Below are 23,959 nucleotides of genomic sequence, written 5' to 3' on the forward strand. Positions count from 1 at the left end.
TACCTTAAGTGCCTAAGATAGCTTAGGTATTTAAAGTGACTTTAGCATTAAGATTGCTTCGCAAAACGGGAGCTGATGTTTTTTTATGATATTATTTGAAGTACATGTATTTGATTTTAATGGGGAAAAATGGATTTACAAACAAAACAAAAAAGGGCTATTTGTACGGCAAGATTTTATTAAAGTCTTATGTGTAGATTTTAAAGTTTTTTAAGCACATCTTTTTAACAAATATTTGAAGGTTTAATTAAATCTATTAACCTATATAATAAACAAACAGACCGGCCGAATTACAGTACAAACAGAAGCTGGGTGAAATAACCTCCTACATACTTAGCATATTTTCTAATTCGGCTTTGATCTCGAACTTTCCAAATCGCTCTGTGACATCCTCCCTGTTTTGTTTCCTCACGGTCTCCGGTACGGGCACGGGCAGTTCAGTGGGGGGTCTCTCCTCCACACTGCCCACCTGAGACAGGGGTGTGTCACGCCCACTGATGCTCGGGGAACCACGACCACTCACGTTGGCAGACATCATGTCAGAGAAGTTATCATTGATGTCATTCTCCAAGTCGTTGTCCTGGTCGAACGAATGACTTGAAGCTGCTTCTGAAATCGCTTCCTGGTAATCACTGGTATTACCTAAAAATGTTAAAAGTGTCTTTAGTAACACAACCACTGCAATTGCCCTATTACTCCTACAACAACTGCCATCTAATGAGCAAATCAATTTCACTAAGAGTATGTTAACATTAAACAATGATGAAACTGAAATATTTTAAAACTACAGACAAAAGTAGATGACTGAAACATTGTCAGAAGGCAGCTGGAAAACAAAAGTCCTGGAAAACAAGAGCTACCTTCTAACAGACTTCCCCTGCGTGTGCTGTAACCTCACCGTGGTGCAGGGGTGTAACATTCTCTTTGAGAATGGCCAATACAGCATAAAATTGAAGTTTTGAGTAAAATTCAGTGATATTTGTGTTTTTGCACAGTTCTTTACACTGTTTTTTTGTTTTGTTTAAGTCTTGAATTTTTATATTGATGTTGATCATCACTTTATTTATTTGCATTACCATAGTTTGACACCCAATAGCCGATGTATTTTTCGTGCTGGGGTGTCGTTAAACATTCATTCATTCATTCTAACAGACTTCTAAATAAAACCAAAATATTTAAAAACTACAGTCAAAGGTGAATGAGAGAGATGTTAAACATGGTTTCTGAGAACCTATGTGATGTGTTATCGAGAGACTCCTGGTCGTGTGACAGTGAGAAGGTGAATGAGAGAGATGTTAAACATGGTTTCTGAGGACCTATGTGAAGTGTTACCGAGAGACTCCTGGTCGTGTGACAATGAGAAGGTGAATGAGAGAGATGTTAAACATGGTTTCTGAGGACCTATGTACTGTGTTACCGAGAAACTCCTGGTCGTGTGACAATGAGAAGGTGAATGAGAGAGATGTTAAACATGGTTTCTGAGAACCTATGTGATGTGTTACCGAGAGACTCCTGGTCGTGTGACAATGAGAAGGTGAATGAGAGAGATGTTAAACATGGTTTCTGAGGACCTATGTGATGTGTTACCGAGAGACTCCTGGTCGTGTGACAGTGAGAAGGTGAATGAGAGAGATGTTAAACATGGTTTCTGAGAACCTATGTGATGTGTTATCGAGAGACTCCTGGTCGTATGACAATGAGAAGGTGAATGAGAGAGATGTTAAACATGGTTTCTGAGAACCTATGTGATGTGTTACCGAGAGACTCCTGGTCGTGTGACAGTGAGAAGGTGAATGAGAGAGATGTTACACATGGTTTCTGAGGACCTATGTGATGTGTTACTGAGAGACTCCTGGTCGTGTGACAATGAGAAGGTGAATGAGAGAGATGTTAAACATGGTTTCTGAAGACCTATGTACTGTGTTACCAAGAGACTCCTGGTCGTGTGACAATGAGAACGTGAATGAGAGAGATGTTAAACATGGTTTCTGAAGACCTATGTGCTGTGTTACCAAGAGACTCCTGGTCGTGTGACAATGAGAAGGTGAATGAGAGAGATGTTAAACATGGTTTCTGAGAACCTATGTGATGTGTTATCGAGAGACTCCTGGTCGTATGACAGTGAGAAGGTGAATGAGAGAGATGTTAAACATGGTTTCTGAGGACCTATGTGCTGTGTTACCGAGAGACTCCTGGTCGTGTGACAGTGAGAAAGTGAATGAGAGAGATGTTAAACATGGTTTCTGAGAACCTATGTGATGTGTTACCGAGAGACTCCTGGTCGTGTGACAGTGAGAAGGTGAATGAGAGAGATGTTAAACATGGTTTCTGAGGACCTATGTGCTGAGTTACCGGGAGACTCCTGGTCGTGTGACAGTGAGAAGGTGAATGAGAGAGATGTTAAACATGGTTTCTGAGAACCTATGTGATGTGTTACCGGGAGACTCCTGGTCGTGTGACAGTGAGGTGAATGATAGAGATGTTAAACATGTTTTCTGAGAACCTATGTGCTGTGTTACCGAGCGACTCCTGGTCGTGTGACAGCGAGAAGCGTGTCCTCTTCTCCTGTATCTCGACCCCGACCACATGCACACTGTTATCAGTCTGTAACACCGGGTTGTATTTCACACGTCGACGCCGGTTTTCCTGCTCCCACGATAAAATCTGAAATAGACAAAAGATTAGAAATAATTAAAATAACTACAATAATATTCTGCCCACATTGGTCGCTGCTGGTCAGGGTTGACTTGCACATTGAAGTTCCAACCAACATTGTTGTTGCCGATCATCACTTGTAATACTATGACAAAATAACACAGTAATCAACTTGACACTATCAGACCTGTCAACCCTCCCGGATTCCGCGGGAGTCTCCCGGTATTTGATCAAATATCCTGTCTCCTGTTAAATGACATTTTTGTAAGCATAAACAAAATTCGACCCAGTTTCGCCAAAAATAACATAAGGGAAGTAATTCTGCCTTTTTTTTTCATTCGGAAAACTTCGGCTAATTTCGGTTTCCGACAATGTACAAGGCCGAATTGTCCCGACTGTTTAACGTTTCCGAAGTGAGACTTGTGGAATATATTGTTGTAAAAACACATGGAGTTTATAAAATGGTGTGACAAATACTGGCTGCGTCTGGGAAAACTGACTGTGATGGATGGGTCTCTCAGATTTAAAGAACTTTCGACACTGGAGCTCATGCTGTCTACTATTCAAAATTCTAATGCTGACAGAGAGAGAATATTCTCCACTGTTAGGAAAATCAAGACAGAAAGGCGTTCAGAATTGGACAATTCCACGTTGTGCGGTCTTCTCAGCTGTAAAGTAAACAGCACAAGCCGTTGCTATGAATCAACATTTAGTGAAAAAACATTAGCATCTGCTAAATCGGCTACAAAACAATAAAATGATACGCATTTGTAAACAGGACACTCAGAACAGTGATGTATATAAAGCTGTAAAAAGAAAAACATGAAACATTGTTGGAAATATTGTCTTTTTATGAAAACCTATTAAATTGTTATTGATTTCTGGTCTACATTTTAAGTATGTACTTGTAAAAGAAACACATGGCTGTAAGATGTTATTTAATTTGTATGTTGTATGTTGCAATAAACTTGGGTTTTGTATGTTGGAAAAATTCTGTATTTCTATGTGCTTGTAAAAAAACATTGCTGTATGTTGCTATAAAATTGGGTGTTTATATGTGAAACAATGTTTTACGTCTTTATTTATTGAGTACTGTGAATCTCCTGTTTTTTGGGCAAATCTCCTGGGTTTTTTTTTTATCCCAGTCTCCTGTCAAGCCAGAGTCCAAGGTTGACAGGTCTGCACTATACAACGTACACTCTCAACAGTTCAACCCTTCTTAACTGGAACCCATGTGACCAAGTTTTAAGAAATATCCAGTTTAGAGAGGTTTGTTCTGTACCAATGTTTAAAAAGGGATTGTGGAAAATCTCTGGTTTTAGGGTGTATACTACCAAACAGTTGGGTGTGTGTACTCAGGTATATATATAGAGACAACAAAGATAGTCAGAGTACCTCTACCCCTTTAAAGAATTCCATTAAAACACATGCACATGATTGACCCCTAGATTATGAAGACCTTAACAGGCACATCAAAGAAATATCAGTATTAAAAAAATACACTGTCTGAGGAAGGAAACACAAACATGACTGTACCTGTATGAAGTAATGACTTAATGTCCTGAACATTAGTGTTGGGAGGAAATCCTGTATGCTGGGTGTGGGTGTCTTCAAGTTACCAGGTGTGGGAATTTCAAATCCATCGGCCATGCTGATTTTCATAATGAACCATGAAAACCATTGGCAGCCACCAATATTCCTGACTATGTTTTATTTATAGCCTACTGTAGTTGGAGGTTTTAATAGTTTTGATATCTGGAATTATCATGCAGCTTTCACACATTTATTTTTGATTAATTACCGAAAAAAAACTATTTTTAAATGACAAAATTACCCGAACATCTATTTTCTTGCATTATTTTCTAATCCGGATGAATACAATATGTATATTAGATGTATTCCTACAATCTGTAATCCAGCATTTTATTTAGCTAGTAACATTAGGTAATACAGCTTTAACAATAAAATAAAGTATCAACTTAATCCAAGGCAGATAATCAAATCTGAAAAAATTGGTTCTGAATCTAGTATAAACTCAAAATGCTTTTCATGAGAGCTAACTAAGTGATTATTAAGAAAGAAAAAAATGATCTGGAGATCTAAGTATATGTTTAACAACCTTATTGTTATGTACAAATAAGAATAGAAGGCACAATAGTGACAACAAATTTAATTATGTTTTTGGTAAAGTTTTTCTTCAAATTTACTTAAATTTTTTCATAAAACTACTATTTTGTCTAAAATATAACTTAGCATCCTATAAATATGACAAAATGACAATAAAAATCAAGTTCTTTACAAATTTGAGTTTTTAGAATTTCATACATAAAAAATTAACAATGTTAATGGAAACTAAAGACATTAACCCACTATTGGCACATGCTATTTTTAATATAAAAATAAATTGCTATTAAAATCTTAGTTCAGGTTGCCTATATATAATACCATATTTAAGAGCAGTTGCATATGGCAAGTCAAATATCATGTAAAAAGAAATTATTGAAATCTTTACAGTATGAATTATAGGCCAAAACCAACTTTTCTTCAGTGCTAACTTTGATTCAAACTATTTTCAGAGCCATGTACAGAGATTATTGTCAAGGTCAAGGTCATTGTGAACTTGCATGGTCGAGTGATGGCTAATTAATCAACCAGTATAGTTTAATTAAATAAAATGACAAAATCATAATATTTTTTATTATGCACTGAATATGTGCTATAGGGTGTATACTACCAAATCAAATCCCATAGACGACAATAGTAACATATGTGGCTAAAAATCCTACCTGCAACGTATCAACCGACATAAACGCCACGGATATAAATACTACCACCCCTCACACTTAAAGTGAATCAGAAAAAAATGTGGGTCAAGCTGCTCGTTTCTGAGATAACGGGTAGCGTCTATGACTACCCTAGTTCCGCACAAAATTCGAGTACTTTTTTTTACAGGTACCCCATACATGTTTCAAGCACAAGGCTACTTGACACATTGGTACTAGATGAAATAAAATTGCATTTTTTTTAAACCCAGATAAAACTATTATTTTTGACAACCAACACACTCACATTTATAACCAATCACAGGACTTGTGGTGTTCACTTCTCTATCAAAAGTTCGGTGCACCTCGAACTTTGACCCAGCCGGAAGTTATTTGGTCTAGTACTACCTTTAACAGAATTCGCTTATTAAGGATCAGGTTTCGAGGGGTTTCACTGTATAACAGGTCTAGCCACCACTGCCTGTCAGCATTTATAGTAGATGCGTAAACAGTTAAAGTTTGTTTTGTTTTAACAACACCACTAGAGCACATGGATTTATTTATCATCGACTACTGGATGTCAAATATTTGGTAATTTAGACATATAGTCTTAGAGAGGAAACCTGTTACATATTTCCATTAGTAGCAAGGGATCTTTTATATGTACCATTCCACAGCCGTTGATATACCAATCGTGGTGCACTGGCTGGAATGAGAAATAGCTCAATGGGACAATCCCAGACTGACTGCGCATAAAGTGAATGCATTACCACTGGGCCACCTCCCATTCCCTGGTCAGACTAAACTAACAGCTAAAGTTGATGGGTTAATGGCAAGTGCGTGGCATTGATAGCCACAAGAGACAAACACCTGTTGAGTTTGAGAGACAAGAACTGGAATGTGGAGGTGGACAGTGAAAGAAGTTGAAAGATAGGAGTTGCCAGATCAAGAAGAAATGAGATGGAATTCAAAGGAGAGAAAGGAAAGGGCAGTGGGATATAAAAAACCCACCTACCATGCTTTGCCAAATGTGTATGGAAAACCCTGCACGTACTGTGAGTACCTGTGTACCTACCTTACTCGACAGCATCCCCGGACACTCGGTGGGAACTCCGAACAACCCCGCACGTACTGTGAGTACCTGTGTACCTACCTTACTCTCAGACAGCATCCCCGGACACTCGGTGGGAACTCCGAACGACAAGACGAGCACCTCATCAACCTGCCTGTTCTTCCCATCACCGTCGGCAACATCGCCCTCCTTGTTCATTTCTTCAGGCAAGAGAATGTTCGACAGAGAGTTCTTCTTCTTTATATCTAAATAACACGTACAAGGCAATAGATTTATAAACAGTAAGGCAACAGATTTATAAACAACAATAGATTTATAAACAGTAAGGCAATAGATTTATAAACAGTAACACAATAGATTTATAAACAGTAACACAATAGATTCATAAACAGTAAGACAATAGATTCATAAACAGTAAAACAATAGATTTCTAAACAGTAAGACAATAGATTCATAAACAGTATGGCAATAGATTTCTAAACAGTAAGACAATAGATTCATAAACAGTAAAACAATAGATTTATAAACAGTAAGACAATAGATTCATAAACAGTAAGACAACAGATTTATAAACAGTAAGACAATAGAGTTATAAACAGTAAAACAATAGATTTATAAACAGAATAACTGAAAAAAAATTGCTGTTTGTTTCATGCATACATTTTGTGAATATGTCATGTCATAGTACAAATTAGAATCTGGTAAAATTTAATATTCTACCAGTAGAGAAAGAAATTCCAACTTCCACAATATTGAATAAGAAAGAGAATAAGAAAACACAATTATGCATTAGCATTACTCAAATACTTATTCACTATTCATCTTGATCCAAAAAGGATTTTAAAAAACCCATTTAAATTAAAAACAATCATACTACATCGCAGTATTCAATCAGTAATTCTGAACTGAACACATCTGAGAAAATAGACTGATATTGTGGTTAAGTAATGTAAATAGACTGATATTGTGGTTAAGTAATGAAAATTGGCCTTAGCCTACATGTACATATAGTTCATAGTCCACTAGATTTACATGTAAGCTGCTGATTGTTGAGAAAAATTAAATTTGACATATATTTTGTTACATTTTGTTTGGCATAGCAAACAGAATTTCAATTATTTGGTCTCATATTTTCTAGGAAAATTTAATAATTAATAATATACAGGTATTCTATCCAGCTTAAGCCATGCTTGAAATATATGAGAATGTCTCATGATTTTTTCGGTCTTGACTTAATGACATACATGTATAAAACTTGTTCAAAACAAGTTGACAAACATATCCAGTAACAGATACCAAGCTGAAAATGAAGGAAATGTCAGCCAAAACAATCAAGACAAAACATTTAATTGAAATTAACATGCTTAAAAAGTAAATGAATAAGCACAATTTTATTTTAAATGTTTAAAAGCTAAAAGGATGTGTTATTTCTTGTTGATCCTACAGATACATATTTCTAACAGAACCGAGTATAATGAAGGTTGACACACCAGTATGAATGAAAATAGGATAAAACAAATGGGGGGGGGGGGGGGGGGGGAGATGTAAGGAGGCGTGGTTTGATTAAAATAGTGAAGATGCAAACTACATGTATAGTCACATAAAATATATCAGTTTCTTAAAACTTATGAAACTGAAAACTAACGATTATAGTAACTAACAAAATAGCTAATAACAGTTTTACATTTCACTAATATCCAGTTGATATATTTTATGCACAAAAAAAAAAAAAGCAAATCATTGTAAATATAGATAGATAGAAAAGAACTTGAAAATTTTGTTTACAAATAATTTTGATGCTAAATCTTCATAGCTTTACATGGCATGCATATATAATTTTAAGCAATATCCTTTATTTAAATGTAATTAGCAATGAACATACATAGAGGTTATTACCAGTGTGTTTTTCAGTATCGTCAATATCATATATACTACTCAAAAGAATTTAAGGGTAAAAAATTTATAACCAAATAAGTTTCAGAGTGTATTAGATTCATGATGTAAACTACACCAAATTTTTTATTTATTGTTCCATATTTACAAAAAAACCACAAATAAACGTCACTGTATACAAGAAAGTCACATGACATGCTGTCAAAGTTGAAGGTTGTCAAACATGGATTTTACACATTAGAACATTCATTTAATAGTGTGTGAATCCACCCCTGGCGCGAATACACTCGACACATCGTTGCCTCATGCTGTTGATCAGACGTCTGAAGAACTCTTGGGGAATGGCCTGCCACTCTGCCATAAGAAGTTGACCCAGATCATGAAGGTTGGCCGGAGGGGCATGGTTATCCTGAACTCTCCTGCCTAATTCGTCCCAGGCGTTCTCTATTGGGGCCAAGTCAGGCGAATATGCTGGCCAATCCATCCTGGCGATACCTTGTTGTCTGAGAAAGTCCGTTACCACCCTGGCGCGGTGGGGTCTGGCATTGTCATCCTGCAGGGTGTACACTACCAAATCAAATCCCATAGACGACAATAGTAACATATGCGGCTAAAACTCCTACCTGCAACGTATCAACCGACATAAACGCCACGGATATAAATACTACCATCCCTTACACTTAAAGTGAATCAGAAAAAAATGGGGGTCAAGCTGCTCATTTCTGAGATAACGGGTAGCGTCTATGACTACCCTAGTTTCGCACAAAATTCGAGTACTTTTTTTTACAGGTACCCCATACATGTTTCAAGCACAAGGCTACTTGACACATTGGTACTAGATGAAATAAAATTGCACATTTATTTTACCCAGATGAAACTATTATTTTTTACAGCCAACACACTCACATTTATAACCAATCACAGGACTTGTGGTGTTCACTTCTCTATCAAAAGTTCGGTGCACCTCGAACTTTGACCCAGCCGGAAGTTATTTGGTATTGTACTACCTATACTGATAACATACATTTTTCAAAAAGTGTCCAGCTATGTGTCTTTATGACAACCAGGATCTGGTATATTCTAACATAAACTGACAACCTCACTGAAACTGTTGTTTCTACAGTGCAACCTAATATAATGTACCCCTCAAAAAGCATATATATTGCATATAGTTCTGTACAAATGCAATATGTCATATTAAACAACAAAATGTTTTAAAATAAAACTCCTGAAGATATTTACTTTCAGTTGGGTGTGTGTACTCAGGTATATATGTAGAGACAACAAAGATAGTCAGAGTACCTCTACCCCTTTAAAGAATTCCATTAAAACACATGCACTTGATTGACCCCTAGATTATGAAGACCTTAACAGGCACATCAAAGAAATATCAGTAATAAAAAAATACACTGTCTGAGGAAGGAAACACAAACATGACTGTACCTGTATGAAGTAATGACTTAATGTCCTGAACATTAGTGTTGGGAGGAAATCCTGTATGCTGGGTGTGGGTGTCTTCAAGTTACCAGCTGTGGGAATTTCAAATCCACCGGCCATGCTGATTTTCATAATGAACCATCAAAACCAATGGCAGCCACCAATATTCCTGACTATATTTATTTATAGCCTACTGTAGTTGGAGGTTTTAATAGTTTTGTGATATCTGAATAATCATGCAGCTTTAACACATTTATTTTTTATTAATTACCGAAAAAAAACTATTTTTAAATGGCAAAATTACCCGAACATCTATTTTCTTGCATTATTTTCTAATCCGGATGAATACAATATGTACATTAGATGTATTCCTACAATCTGTAATCCAGCATTTTATTTAGCTAGTAACATTAGGTAATACAGCTTTAACAATAAAATAAATTATCAACTTAATCCAAGGCAGATAATCAAATCTGAAAAAATTGGTTCTGAATCTAGTATAAACTCAAAATGCTTTTCATGAGAGCTAATTAAGTGATTATTAAGAAACAAAAATGATGTGGAGATCTAAGTATATGTTTAACAACCTTATTGTTATGTACAAATAAGAACAGAAGGCACAATAGTGACAACAAATTTAATTATGTTTTTGGTAAAGTTTTTCTTCAAATTTACTTTAAATTTTGCATAAAACTACAAATTTGTTTAAAATATAACTTAGCACCCTATAAATATGTCAAAATTACAATAAAAATCAACTTCTTTACAAATTTGAGTTTTCAGAATTTCATACATAAAAAATTAACAATGTTAATGGAAACTAAAGACATTAACCCACTATTGGCACATGTTATTTTTAATATAAAAATAAATTGCTATTAAAATCTTAGTTCAGGTTGCCTATATATAATACCATATTTAAGAGCAGTTGTATATGGCAAGTCAAATACCATGTAAAAAGAAATTATTGAAATCTTTACAGTATGAATTATAGGCCAAAACCAACTTTTCTTCAGTGCTAACTTTGATTCAAACTCCATTCAGAGCCATGTACAGAGATTATTGTCAAGGTCAAGGTCATTGTGAACTTGCATGATCGAGTGATGGCTAATTAATCAACCAGTATAGTTTAATTAAATAAAATGACAAAATCATAATATTTTTTATTATGCACTGAATATGTGCTATAGGGTGTACACTACCAAATCAAATCCCATAGACGACAATAGTAACATATGCGGCTAAAACTCCTACCTGCAACGTATCAACCGACATAAACGCCACGGATATAAATACTACCATCCCTTACACTTAAAGTGAATCAGAAAAAAATGGGGGTCAAGCTGCTCGTTTCTGAGATAACGGGTAGCGTCTATGACTACCCTAGTTTCGCACAAAATTCGAGTACTTTTTTTTACAGGTACCCCATACATGTTTCAAGCACAAGGCTACTTGACACATTGGTACTAGATGAAATAAAATTGCACATTTATTTTACCCAGATGAAACTATTATTTTTTACAGCCAACACACTCACATTTATAACCAATCACAGGACTTGTGGTGTTCACTTCTCTATCAAAAGTTCGGTGCACCTCGAACTTTGACCCAGCCGGAAGTTATTTGGTATTGTACTACCTGCAGAACTGCCCCGCCGCCAATCTGCTGAAGGCCTGGGAGAACCAACGGCCGGATAATCTCATTCAGATAGCGGATTCCATTCAGATTGCCATCCACCACATAGAGGGGGGTCCTGTGGTGGATAGAGATGCCGCCCCACACCATGACGCTGCCACCACCGAACCGGTGACGTTGTCTAACGTTAACGTCAGCGAAGCGCTCCCCAGGACTTCTGTAGACACGAACCCGACCTTCATTGAACTGGAGACTAAACCTGGACTCATCAGTGAACATCACTCGACCCCACTGAACACGTTGCCACCGCAGATGAAGCGTGCACCAGTGACGTCTGGCCGTTCTGTGATGTGGTAGGAGTGGTGGTCGAACAGCCTGGCGACGGCAGCGTAGATTATTGGCTCTCAGACGATTGCGTATGGTTTGATCAGACACTCGAGTTCCAGTCGCAGTCCGCAGATTGTCACGTAATCGGCGTGCAGTGGTTGTGCGTTGACGTAGAGCCATATTGGTAATGTAGCGGTCCTCTCTAATTGTAGTGCTTCGGGGTCTTTCTGAACGTGGACGATTTCGAACAGAATTCGTTGCTTGGTACCGTTGCCAGTCGGCCAACGACACTCTGACTGACACCAAGTCTCAGAGCAACATTTCTTTGCGTATTGCCATCCTGAAGCCAAGCAATAACCCTTCCTCGATCTTCGATAGTCAGTTGAAGTCGTACCATTGTCGAATTTGGAGTGTGCACCGTACACGAACGCAAGCTCCAATTATACAGAAATTCAGCATTGGAAACATGGAATACACGTGCAAAGCGTGCAAATGAAGCGCTTTGTGAAAAAGCAAGTTATGGGCACTTAGCAGACCTTTCGCTTTCGCCCTAATTTACGTGCAAATGTAAGCATATTTTCGCCATTAGAACTAGTCGACAGTGTCAATGACAGTGGATTTTAATTCATTTATGGGTTGCTTAGACCCACTTTCGTCAAAATGGACAATACCATGCGTGACATTATGGTCTAGCTAATATAATTGACATTCAGAAAATAATGTTGAAAATATCGTCTGACCCTTAAATTCTTTTGAGTAGTATATATTAGGAATAAAAATTACATAATACATTATTTTTATTCCTAATATATGATATTGACGATACCGAAATACATGAGGGTAATAAACTCTTTATCATATAATTTCAAGCTGTACACACAACTTTAATTCCAGTCTGCCATTACTAGATATTCAAATGACATAAGAATATGTAGAATATGTGGCCCATTGTCTTTTTAGATGGAACTGATGTCAAACTCGAATGACGTCATTTTGGGTGTCCTTACATCAAAATAAATTACGGTAGTGCATAACGTTTTTTTGTTTTCTGAACGCTGGACAGCTTTAAGTGTAAAGTTGCTATTGAAATGTTTTTATTTGATGACTATGAATGCATACGTCAATTATGGAGTGTCACCCTAGTACGTTTGCTTAAATGTCAATAAACCTAGTGCCGTGACCTTGATTAATTTACATCTAATTGGCAAAGTTATCAAATTCTTAAAGTATGTGATCTGAAAAATATCACATACTTTGATTGCACTGAAAATGTAAGGTATTATATAATAAAATATAATATTATATAAAATTTGTTTTGCACATGATCCAGTTTTGTTAACTGATGTTTAGGAAGAAGGAAATGTTTTATTTAACGACCCACTTAACACATTTTATTTATGGTTATATGGCGTCAGACATAAGGTTAAGTACCACATAGATATTGAGAGGGAATGCGCTGTCCCCACTTCATGGGCTACTCTTTTCGATTAGCAGCAAGTGATCTTTTGTATGCACTATCCCACAGACAGGGTAGTACATACCACGGCCTTTGATATACCAGCCATGGTGCACTGGCTGGAACGAGAAGTAACCCAATGGGTCCATTGACGGGGATCAATCCCAGACCGACCTTGCATCGAGTGAGCACTTTACCACTGGGCTACATCCTAATTGTTGTGTAGATGATCACACAAAGAAGTGGAGAAATATCTACCACTTGCTATGCCTTTCAGAATAAAAAAATAACGAAAAAAAAGAAGTTTTATTTGAACTTTCTGAAATCTCAGTATACATGTAATTAAAAGAGCTAATTTTGGTTCCTTGCAATTCCTTAACACCAAACCGACATTATAATTTCTGGATATCTTAGTAGTTTTAACTAATGTAGATGACGATGTAACATGCTTACAGGAACAGACTGAGTTTCAATCATTAAGAGAAATGAATTTCACACTTTACAGAAGTTATTCATTGTGTTACGTATATATAAATAAATGCGTATACATTAATATGCCTACATGTAAAACAGTAATGCATTGCAGTTATGTGTAAATATAATGTCATTGTGCACCTTACAGGATAGGGTATAGGACAGTTATCACACAACACGAAATACAAGTGTAGGTACACTATACACGTACATATATAAACTATATATATAAAGGGCTCATTTTGATGGGAATACACAAATCTGACATCCTACACCCATGCACGCAACATCTATCAGAACACATTCTTTTCATGTTCAAGTACTAATTTTATTACATACGCATTTCATCTTACTATTATAGTAATAAAGAAAAGTCTTACTGTACAATAAAAAAATATATTTTATTGAACATATGCATATGCATGATGTTATGTCCCTAGCCAGGAATGATGCCATGTCCCTAGCCAGGAATAACGCCATGTCCCTAGCCATGAATGACACCATGTCCCTAGCCATGAATGATGTCACGTCCCTAGCCATGAATGACACCACGTCCCTAGCCAGGAATGACGCCATGTCCCTAGCCAGGAATGATGTCATGTCCCTAGCCAGGAATGACGCCACATCCCTAGCCAGGAATGACGCCATGTTCTTAGCCAGGATGCTCAGAGTTATGTCAATAAAATTCGACAAACTTACCAGACAAAGTAAGTTGTGTTATTTAATTAAACTTTTCTTAATTATAAAAGAAAGGTGGTACATGTAATAAATACAGAACACTATAGCAGTTGTTTTTCCATGTTATTTACTGCACTCGTTTATAGTGTGCAAGATTTATACCACTCAATCGATATGCAGTCTCCTGGTATATCATTCCTGTGCACTATAAACTTGTGCAATAAATAACATGGGGAAAACAACTGGTAGGTGGTTCTGTCTACATATATTATTTAATAGCATCAAACTCTGAATTTATACATCAGTCAGCACACTTAAACAATCCACATAAAAATGGGATTCTCATGACAAAAAGCTGCAGGGATGAAAATTCATTTTGGAAGGAACTGATGAAAAATTAGGTCTATGTCTGTCAAATATACCAGTATAAATACATGTATACCTAGTCATAACAAAGATACCAAATGCTATTTCAGTGTATATGAATGTGCTAAAATAGTATAGAACAAGACAAGCATACAAATGTGGTTGCAGTATACATTGACACATACAGTCTTGAGATATACATACATGAATGAATGTTTTCTGCATAAAGGCCAGAACACACATAACAACCAAAAAAACCTACTCTTATACTTCTTCTTTGACATTCCTGGTGTACCAGTGACAGCAGATTGATCAATGGGGACAGCTCCTTCTGATATAAACCCTGACAACAAGTTCACACACATGCACAACACAAATTAATACTGTTACATAGTGGTGCAGTTAACGGAGACATAAAAACAAATATATGTGAACAAACATGTATATGAAGATACCATTTTAGATAAGATAATTAGCCACGGTCAGCATAAAGGTCAGGCTTTCTACCATAAAGGTCAGGCTTTCTACCATAAAATAATATGAGGGTATGGTAAATAATAAAAACAAAATGCCTCCATGTACTTTGACAAATCTCAAACAGCAGTTCTCTTACTATTATCTATTTAAAAATTATCAAAATATATCTGTTAACTTCCAACATTTTAGGGTACATAATTTTACCCTCCACAGCCACCATAGAGGATATTCGTACTGATTAAACTACATAAAAAAAAAAAAAATTCGTGAGCATTCTTGTCGACCACCCACCTAAAAATGTCCTACCCATTTGTTTTAAAACATGTATTTTGAAGTTGTGTCCCACTGCTATGACCAATGTCATGCTTTAAGAACTAGGGGCAATGAAGAATATTGCTGAAAATGGCATTTCTCCTATATTACATTTGAATTTTAACCATCCTCAAATATCACATTTGAATTTTAACCATCCTCAAATATCACATTGAAAACCATCCTCAAATATCACATTTGAAAACCATCCTCAAATATTAATTTGAAAACCATCCTCAAATATCACATTTCAAAAGCATACTAAAATATCACATTTCTAAACCATTGACCATTATAACTATTGGAAAAAACCTTTTGTGGTGAAGTTCTTGCCGTGTAGAGTATATTCCAGTTTGTTTTATAAATAAATAAAACAAAAAACACTAAATAAACAAAAAACTACACTAGGTCTTTTCAAAGCACTTCCAGCGTGAAGAATCTACACACGTCATGTTCAGACATGTATATCAGTGGTGGGGCACTGGAAATGTTTAAAGTATCAAGTGTTTTCAGACACTCATACATCCAAGTACTAATCAAACCCAGCAGTCCTTCAAACTTACATCCAACAATAACAAGTGTTTTAATGTGTTACAGCTAGTGTTAATAAAGTACGAGAAGCAAGAACACATTTTTTAAAAACTACCATCTAAAAAGCAATCTCAAATAGGTGAAATACATGTACATCCATGTAAGTACATGTATGAGGTGAGACACCAAACATATTGTATATAGTTAATAAAATTATTATTTACATTATAATGTGACTCGGCAGTGTGAATAATATTCCAGTAAAAAACAGTAACCATTAATACTTTACTTTTGAACAGTTTTCTCTGGCTGCCTGGAGTCCCGGGAGGGGTATGTCCCAGAGGGGGTGTTGCTGGGGTGGTCAGGGTATCAATGCCACCAGAAAGGGAAATCTTCTTGGTAGGTATCTCCATCAACATGTCGTCCAACATCTTTTTCCCATCGATCTTTTCGTCTATTTGCTGACTGCCATTCTTCAGGAACACCACCTGCAATTAATGCCATGTGATACCTGTGATAGTGTGTCTTTAACTGTTAAATATACACAAGAAAAACAAGCATTCTGAGACTACTGATAAAGCAATACACATGTACATGTCCCACTACCGGGCCCAAACGTTTTTCTTATCTCCCAAGTTCAAGGGCCATAACTGTGTGAAAAATGGGTAAATAACAATAAAAGACAGTACATGGTAAAGCTATACACCAAATTTCAACAAATTATCACGAGGTATTGCCAAAAAAAATATCTGAAAACACACTTTCTTATCTCCCAAGTTCCAAAGATACCACTCTGTGAAAGATGGGAAAATTGCCATGAAAGTCGAACTTGATCTGTAACAGTACATAGTAAATTTATACACCAAATTTCATCTCAATATCTCAAGGCATTGTGAAAAAAACATCTGGGGAAAATATTTGTGGGACAGACTGACGGACAGAGATAAAACCTATTGTCCCCTTGGGTTGAACCGATAGGGGACTAAAAATCAGGTAACCAACAATGACCAGGCAACAGATTTTCGAAGCTATCTTAGTGGTATGATATCATAAAACCATGATATGATATCACAACAATGCATGCCATAGCTTACGAGGGATTTACGATATCGTAGTGCTAAGATGCATGTAAATTTGAAAATATGGGCCAAGTGTTTTTTTTTTTTTTTTTTTTTACTGTTATCAGTTGATCATAAGTTGGATGTTAAGCTGTCATTTGTCAAACTGCCAAACGTAAATTCTAGTTTAATTCACACATCACTAGTGCAAATCTAATTTGAATAACATTTTTATTGTTAGCAAGGACATTAAATTTAGGGAATCATTTACATAACCATGATCAAAATGGATCACTTGAATTTGTTTTTGTTTACCGCATTAGAAATAGAATTTGAATTTGTAATTTGAATTTGGCATTAAATCTCAAAGAAGCCAATTTCAAAACCTCATGCCATTAGTAGATCTACCAAATAACTGTGAATCATAAGACATATTTAACTGAACTACAGCCAAATACATGTGACTTCCAATATTATGTGCACATAAAGTCAAACATACAAATTCTGTGAAACTGTCTCATGTAATGCAGGGACATTGAACTGTTCCCAATAGTTACCAAATCGTCCAGTTCTGGCCTGGTTAGCAACATTATGGAGCGGGAGGCGTTCTGAAGCTGGTTGCTGCTCGGGACTGGTATTTCATCCACCACCCCGTCCACGAGGGCATCGAGGAAGGAAGACATGCAGCCCTGGTGAAACAACAATACATTACAAATAACGCAAAAACCTTCAAACATCACAGCTGAGAATTTATACAAAGAATTAATCTCAGTATTTCACTAAAGACACATGGCTAAGGTTTGTTTATTTCAAGCTCAACACATCTGTAACTTCAACAAACTACATCATGTAGTCTGGGACTGAAACCATCTTTTTTTTCTTTCTTTTTTATTTATAATATATAATCTAGTCCTAAATGATTGCACCTTGTGATACTTTGTTCCAAAAAGCAACCAAGTTTAAGCCATACCTATAAACTGCATACACATATGTGAAATGTAAAATGAAATTTCAAAAACAAGAAACATTACTACATTTATAATAATAATAATAATAATAATAATAAATTCTTTATTTAGTGAGGGTAACACAGTTAGCAAAAGCTAATCTTCCCTGAGCTACACTTTGAAAATCCCTACTTCACTAAACAATAAATTCAGAGTGTTATCATTATCAGTAAATATACGTTGATATTAATGATAATTAATACAAAATTCTAAATACATTTTTTTACAAAAAAGAAGCAACAGCAAAGGAGAAATTTAAAATTTTACAGTGCCGATATAATTAACTACTTGAAGATACCTTTTCAAACCTGCCATAGTGATATAATTAACTACTTGAAGATACCTTTTCAAACCTGCCATAGTGATATAATTAGCTACTTGAAGATACCTTTTCAAACCTGCCATAGCGATATAATTAACTACTTGAAGATACCTTTTCAAACCTGCCATAGAGATCTCGAGTTTTGGGGTCGATTTCTTCTGGATGTGATATCGCCAGCACCTGGATGATCTGGGCCATCTGCATAAGGTTGTGTCGTGCGATGTGACTGATGGGCACATCCGAGGTTATCCCGTACGGCTCTGGATCACAGATGGCGGGACAGATGAACATGGCAAACACAAGATCTGCACATGTGGCTCTCGCTTCACCCGACGACACTTTGGTTGATTTTGTCAGCGACTGAAAGACCTGCCCGACAAGCCAGCTCAAGCTTGACGGGAATGACTGAAGATTCACTTTAATGGAGCTGATGAATCGATTGCTTAACAGGACCAGTTTATCGACGATAAACTTTCGGTAGTTTTGAAGTTTGGTTTTGTAGTCTTCCGTTCCGGGTTCTCCGAACCGACGCAGCCTCTCTTTTGCTGGAAAACGAACTAGAGCTTTCGTGGGGTCGATGTCGTAGAACCATTCGTCTTCCATCAAAAGCCTCATAACCGGGTCATGCAGTGCGGCTGTGAGAAAGAGACGTGTCGAGAACAAGGAATCGCTCAACTGCTTGAAGATGACGCTGAAAGCAGAGTTTCCACGTCGGACCACCCTCCTAGGGTTGTCACTACTTCCCAGTCCCAATTCAATTAAAATCTTCAGGAGCTGTAAGACATAAATTTCATCCTCCTGCAAGACGCAGTTTCCATATATTGCCGAAATGATCACGTTGATAGATTTAAGTGTGTTCGGAACATTCTGCTTTTCACTAGCACAAATTAAATGTGAAAGTAAGAAAGGATTTTCTCTTAGAAACTTGAACAATTCCCCAAATTTGGCATCATGATGACTCAACTGCTTATAGCTATCAATGAAACTGACCCTCTCTAGCTGGTTATTTTTAGCACATATCTCCTCGGAAGGCAACTCATGTCCCAACAGAACCAGGGTGTTGAGGTTGACCTTCTGTTCTCTTGCAATCCATGACACATGACAGAGTTCGTCCCCAACCTTGCGTACGTTCTCGTACAAGCCCTGCAGCTGTTCGCGCTCGGCGTTAGCGAAGAGCCGCTCCTGCCGCAGGTGTTGGCCAAGCTCTATGAGATCAACAAACAGGCTCATGGTGTAGCATTTCCGTACAAGGCAAGCCTACAGACCACACGAACCAGCAAGATGACGTTCAACTGAAATCCTCCAGGAACCAGTTCAGTCCTCCATGATGCAAGTTCAGATTGTCTACCACCAGCTGAGGGGAAAAAAATGCTAAATTAAATTTGATGTATTTATCTGGAGTGGCAAATTGATCAAAGGCTGTGGTATGTGCTTTCCTGTCTGTAGGAAAGTGCATATAAAAGATCCCTTGCTGCATTAGGGAAAAAATCCAGCTGGTTTTCTCTGATGACTACATGTCAAAATTACCTTGAAGTGTTTGACATCCAATAGCTGATGATTAATTAATCAATGTGCTCTAGTGGTGTTGTTAAACGAAATAAACTTTTTGTTTTATTTGGAGTAGCGAAGCACAATATCTAGTACAGGGGCCCAAACCATATTTTTATCTTTATTTACAAAAATGTATATAGAGTTAAGACAAAAAAACTTAAATTTCCATTAGAGCTGGGCGGTATTGAAATTTGAGGATCGGTATCGATATCGGTATTTTTCGGGTTGATTTACCTCGGTATCGGTATGGTATTCGGTATTGACACGATACCGATATCGAGCGCTATTTTCGGTATACTCGGCTTTGAATGCATGCCTGTGTTGAGGCTCACCCGTTAATTTCATATAAATACAATTAAATTAAATACACAAGGCTCTCGTCTGATTTATACCAACCCATTTTGTGTTCGTCAGGTATATTATTAGTGCTTTCCGGAAAATATTTTTCAATACCGAAATTTCGGTATTTTGGAATTTGCTCGGTACGGTAAATCGGTATTGACATAATACCGATACCGAACGGTATATACGGTATACCGCCCAGCTCTAATTTCCATCCACAAGTACACAATTTTGGGTGCAATTTATTAACTGAAAAACCTTTCTGATTCTTACTTGGACCAACAATGCAAAAAAAAATCTGCTGATCCCCACTCAGTGAATGAAGAAATGTAACTCTACTGATCTATATGATATTGTTTTTTCAAGCACATAGATGTCATAAAAAAATAAAATGTATCTGCATGGTTAATTATATAGATCATGAAGCAATCAATAGAAAAGGAACTGTTCCATCAATTATTTTTGTTATAGATTCAGCGGTCTACAGATTATGCATGGTTCTTAAAATACTGCTTTCAAGATAAGTGACCAGTAAGAATGTGTTTTATGGGTTTTCAAACAGTTTAGGTGATTTTTATTTTTATTTTGATTTTAAAAAATCATTAAATACTTATTGGAATGAAATACTGAATATAAATACATTGTAGTAATTTAGTCAATTCTAATGTAAACTTAAAACAGATGTACATCCTTTTTTGTCTTTAAGTTTTCAAATCCTTACAGTATTTGTTTGGAACCATAGATAAAATGACCGACATGTGACCTCACACTGTAGTGCATGGGGCACATTAAGTCTAATACTTTTCTTAACGTGCACAGCAAGTTGCTTCCTTCTATTTATCAAATTTAAAATGGTGCAGAAACTTTTTATGTTGTTGTTGGAAGATTTATTTTGTTAATAATGATGCAAGTTCTTCAATCGGGATTTAGCCAGTACGATAGGTTATATATTTTTCGTTTGTGTGTCACTCCATTTGTTGCACTATTTCGCTTGAGAAATGGTTAAAATATGGTGCCACAAGTTTTGAATACAAGCTATATATAGGGTATGTTACAGTCTGGCTTGGTTTGTGTGGGGGAAAAAATCAGTTTGAAGGTAAACTACTAAATCTAAAAACTAACACATTTCAATCCGCACTTGTAGCTGTGATACTGGGTACACAAATGATAGAAGGTGTACTGGTTTCATAAAAAAAAAAGGGGGGGGGGGGGGGAGAACCCAAATGCACCAAGTCCGCTGTCGTTCAAGAGGTAGACTGATATTTGGGAACCGATATTCGTACGGTTATGATTGCTATCTCAGTCAAAGGTTATTCTACAGTGAAAATGTAGTCGACCATTCAGTGTTTTCACTAACGAGTAACCTCTGACTGAGAGAGTAATCATAACCAAACAAATGTTCATCTAGGTCTTGAGTAGCAGAGTACTCGAGCTATCAGCGAGTATACAATTTTAACTACAATAATCTCAGCTAAATCTGATAATAATACAACACCATGCAGCATGCCACATATTACATAACACCATTAACAAATTACAACGTAAGTAATATACTATATTTTCCATTGCAACTATGATCCAACACTGCTATGAATATTCAAGGACAAGATAAATGTCTTTTTTCAGTCTTGCATAACCTTTATTTTTGGTACGATAGACAGATAGTAAAAAGAAAAGTGGGAGGGTTACAGGGAAAGCCAAAATTTGTAGGCTATCCAATTTGACCTTATAAAATTTAAAAAAATGATCACAATAAAGACAACCATGGAATAATTGAGGAAATAAAATAACACAAGTTTAACATTGGATAACAGCTAAGACTGTTTCATCTGCAAACTCGCAAAGAAATGACGTACAGTTTACATTTTTAAAAGTCCCATCTTGACAGCATCTAATATCGTTCAAGTCCTCTATATTTACTTCTCAATGCGCATGTGCGTTATATAGGGATACTAAATTATTTTAGAAAATGTTAAGTCTTAATATGGAGAAACAAACAATCCAAATGTTATGTATTGTTAGATTTTATGTCATTTATATTTTCAGCTCTGTAATTGTTCATATATTCGGTTTTATTTTATCTTGTTTTATTCGAACACATTTCTAATAATTGAACAATGAACTCCCACTGTAGGGTGATATTATCCATCATATCTGATTCTTGATCCATCAAGCTTCATAAGCATTAGGTCAGTCGCGATATATACTTCGTTGAGTTCGGTTTTATCATTCAATATTATTTTATAACATAACCAGTATTTCATAGCCTAACTGGCGTAGATGAGGGGCAGTACGGATTCCATCCCCTCAATCAGAACAGTTTGTCCCTACTACATTCTATACTTTCCTGACGCTCCATAACACGACACAAAAACAGTGTATATATATAGTTGCACCACCACCACCCTACCACCACATTAATATATGGCCACAATATAAACTCCTGGCTACTCCAAGCATAACCTAATCGATTAAATAATAAATCAAATAAAATAACAAATCAAATAAAATAACTCAACCCGAATAAGTCAAATTGAAAAGGACTGAATAAAAAAACAGTCCATTAATTAATTATCTCACACAGGTCAAAATGATATCAGCAATGCGTGGGCGTCACTAGGAAGTTTTGAAAGTCTCTCTCTCTCTCTCTCTCTCTCTCTCTCTCTCTCTCTCTCTCTCTCTCTCTCTCTCTCTCTCTCTCTCTCTCTCTCTCTCTCTCTCTCTCTCTCTCTCTCTCTCTCTCTCTAAATATGTATTCATAGAACCTCTGTTTACATTTGTTATCTGTCCCAACCACTGGATTGAAGTGACAGTTACAATACAGAATTATACATTACCCTTTTGGTATACAGATCGACATTTTCATTCAGTATTTACAATAGTTATTATCAAGAGGTTATACATATATGTATGAATATTAGTAATACAGATAGAAAAACGATTGTATAGTATGTAACCTATGTTATCATCGCTTATAATTTTGGACTAGACATGTAAATTAATTTAAACAAAAATTAACTATACAAAATGGGTTCTGCGAGATATTTTCTATTATATATTGTATCTACTTATACACTCATCCCCACCCAACCCCTCCAACCATCCCCCAAAGAAACACCCCCCACCCCCACCCCCCACCCCACACACACAAATCACTCAAATATACATACATAACTACGCATACGCACACAGACACACACGTAAAAGTGTTTCATGAAATAAATGATATAAACAAGATACATCATATGACTTCACAAATGAAGTATTATTATTTTATAAAACACATATGAATTATTTGACTATGACTGGCATGGCTGTCTGTCGTAAAATATTACTAGACATGTATATAACACCAAAGTAAACAACAGTTACAAGTTGCATAATTTGTTCAGCAGTAATTCTGACTATGTCTTTCACCCGTAACGCTAGCTTATTCCATTAAAACGTTGTGAAATTCTATCTTTTTATATATTCATCCAATACACTTCATTCTAATAACTTTGCTATGTATACTTAGAAGTGTAATCGTGCCACAATGTCTAAAAGGGAGAGAAAGTCGATATTACAAGACGAAATGGAAACAAGTCCTTTGATCGGGAACTCG

General features: G+C 36.2%; 1 protein-coding gene across 1 annotated transcript in view; it reads right to left on the reverse strand.

The window, feature by feature from the left end:
• The window catches only part of LOC121384198 (GTPase-activating protein and VPS9 domain-containing protein 1-like), a 46,102-nt gene extending 23,828 nt beyond the window's left edge, over positions 1 to 22,274 (reverse strand). Inside the window, exons 1-7 of the mRNA XM_041514472.1 lie at positions 22,212 to 22,274; positions 18,574 to 19,816; positions 17,691 to 17,822; positions 16,365 to 16,563; positions 6,571 to 6,734; positions 2,520 to 2,664; positions 334 to 642 (exon numbers count right to left, since the gene is read on the reverse strand). Coding sequence (XP_041370406.1) covers positions 334 to 642; positions 2,520 to 2,664; positions 6,571 to 6,734; positions 16,365 to 16,563; positions 17,691 to 17,822; positions 18,574 to 19,692 — 2,068 coding nt within the window. The 5' untranslated portion in view covers positions 19,693 to 19,816; positions 22,212 to 22,274. The remainder of the gene's footprint in view (positions 1 to 333; positions 643 to 2,519; positions 2,665 to 6,570; positions 6,735 to 16,364; positions 16,564 to 17,690; positions 17,823 to 18,573; positions 19,817 to 22,211) is intronic.
• Between the last annotated feature and the right edge of the window lie 1,685 nt (positions 22,275 to 23,959).

The sequence above is a fragment of the Gigantopelta aegis genome, chromosome 10 (assembly GCF_016097555.1).
Source record: "Gigantopelta aegis isolate Gae_Host chromosome 10, Gae_host_genome, whole genome shotgun sequence".
In the NCBI taxonomy this organism is placed as follows: domain Eukaryota; kingdom Metazoa; phylum Mollusca; class Gastropoda; order Neomphalida; family Peltospiridae; genus Gigantopelta; species Gigantopelta aegis.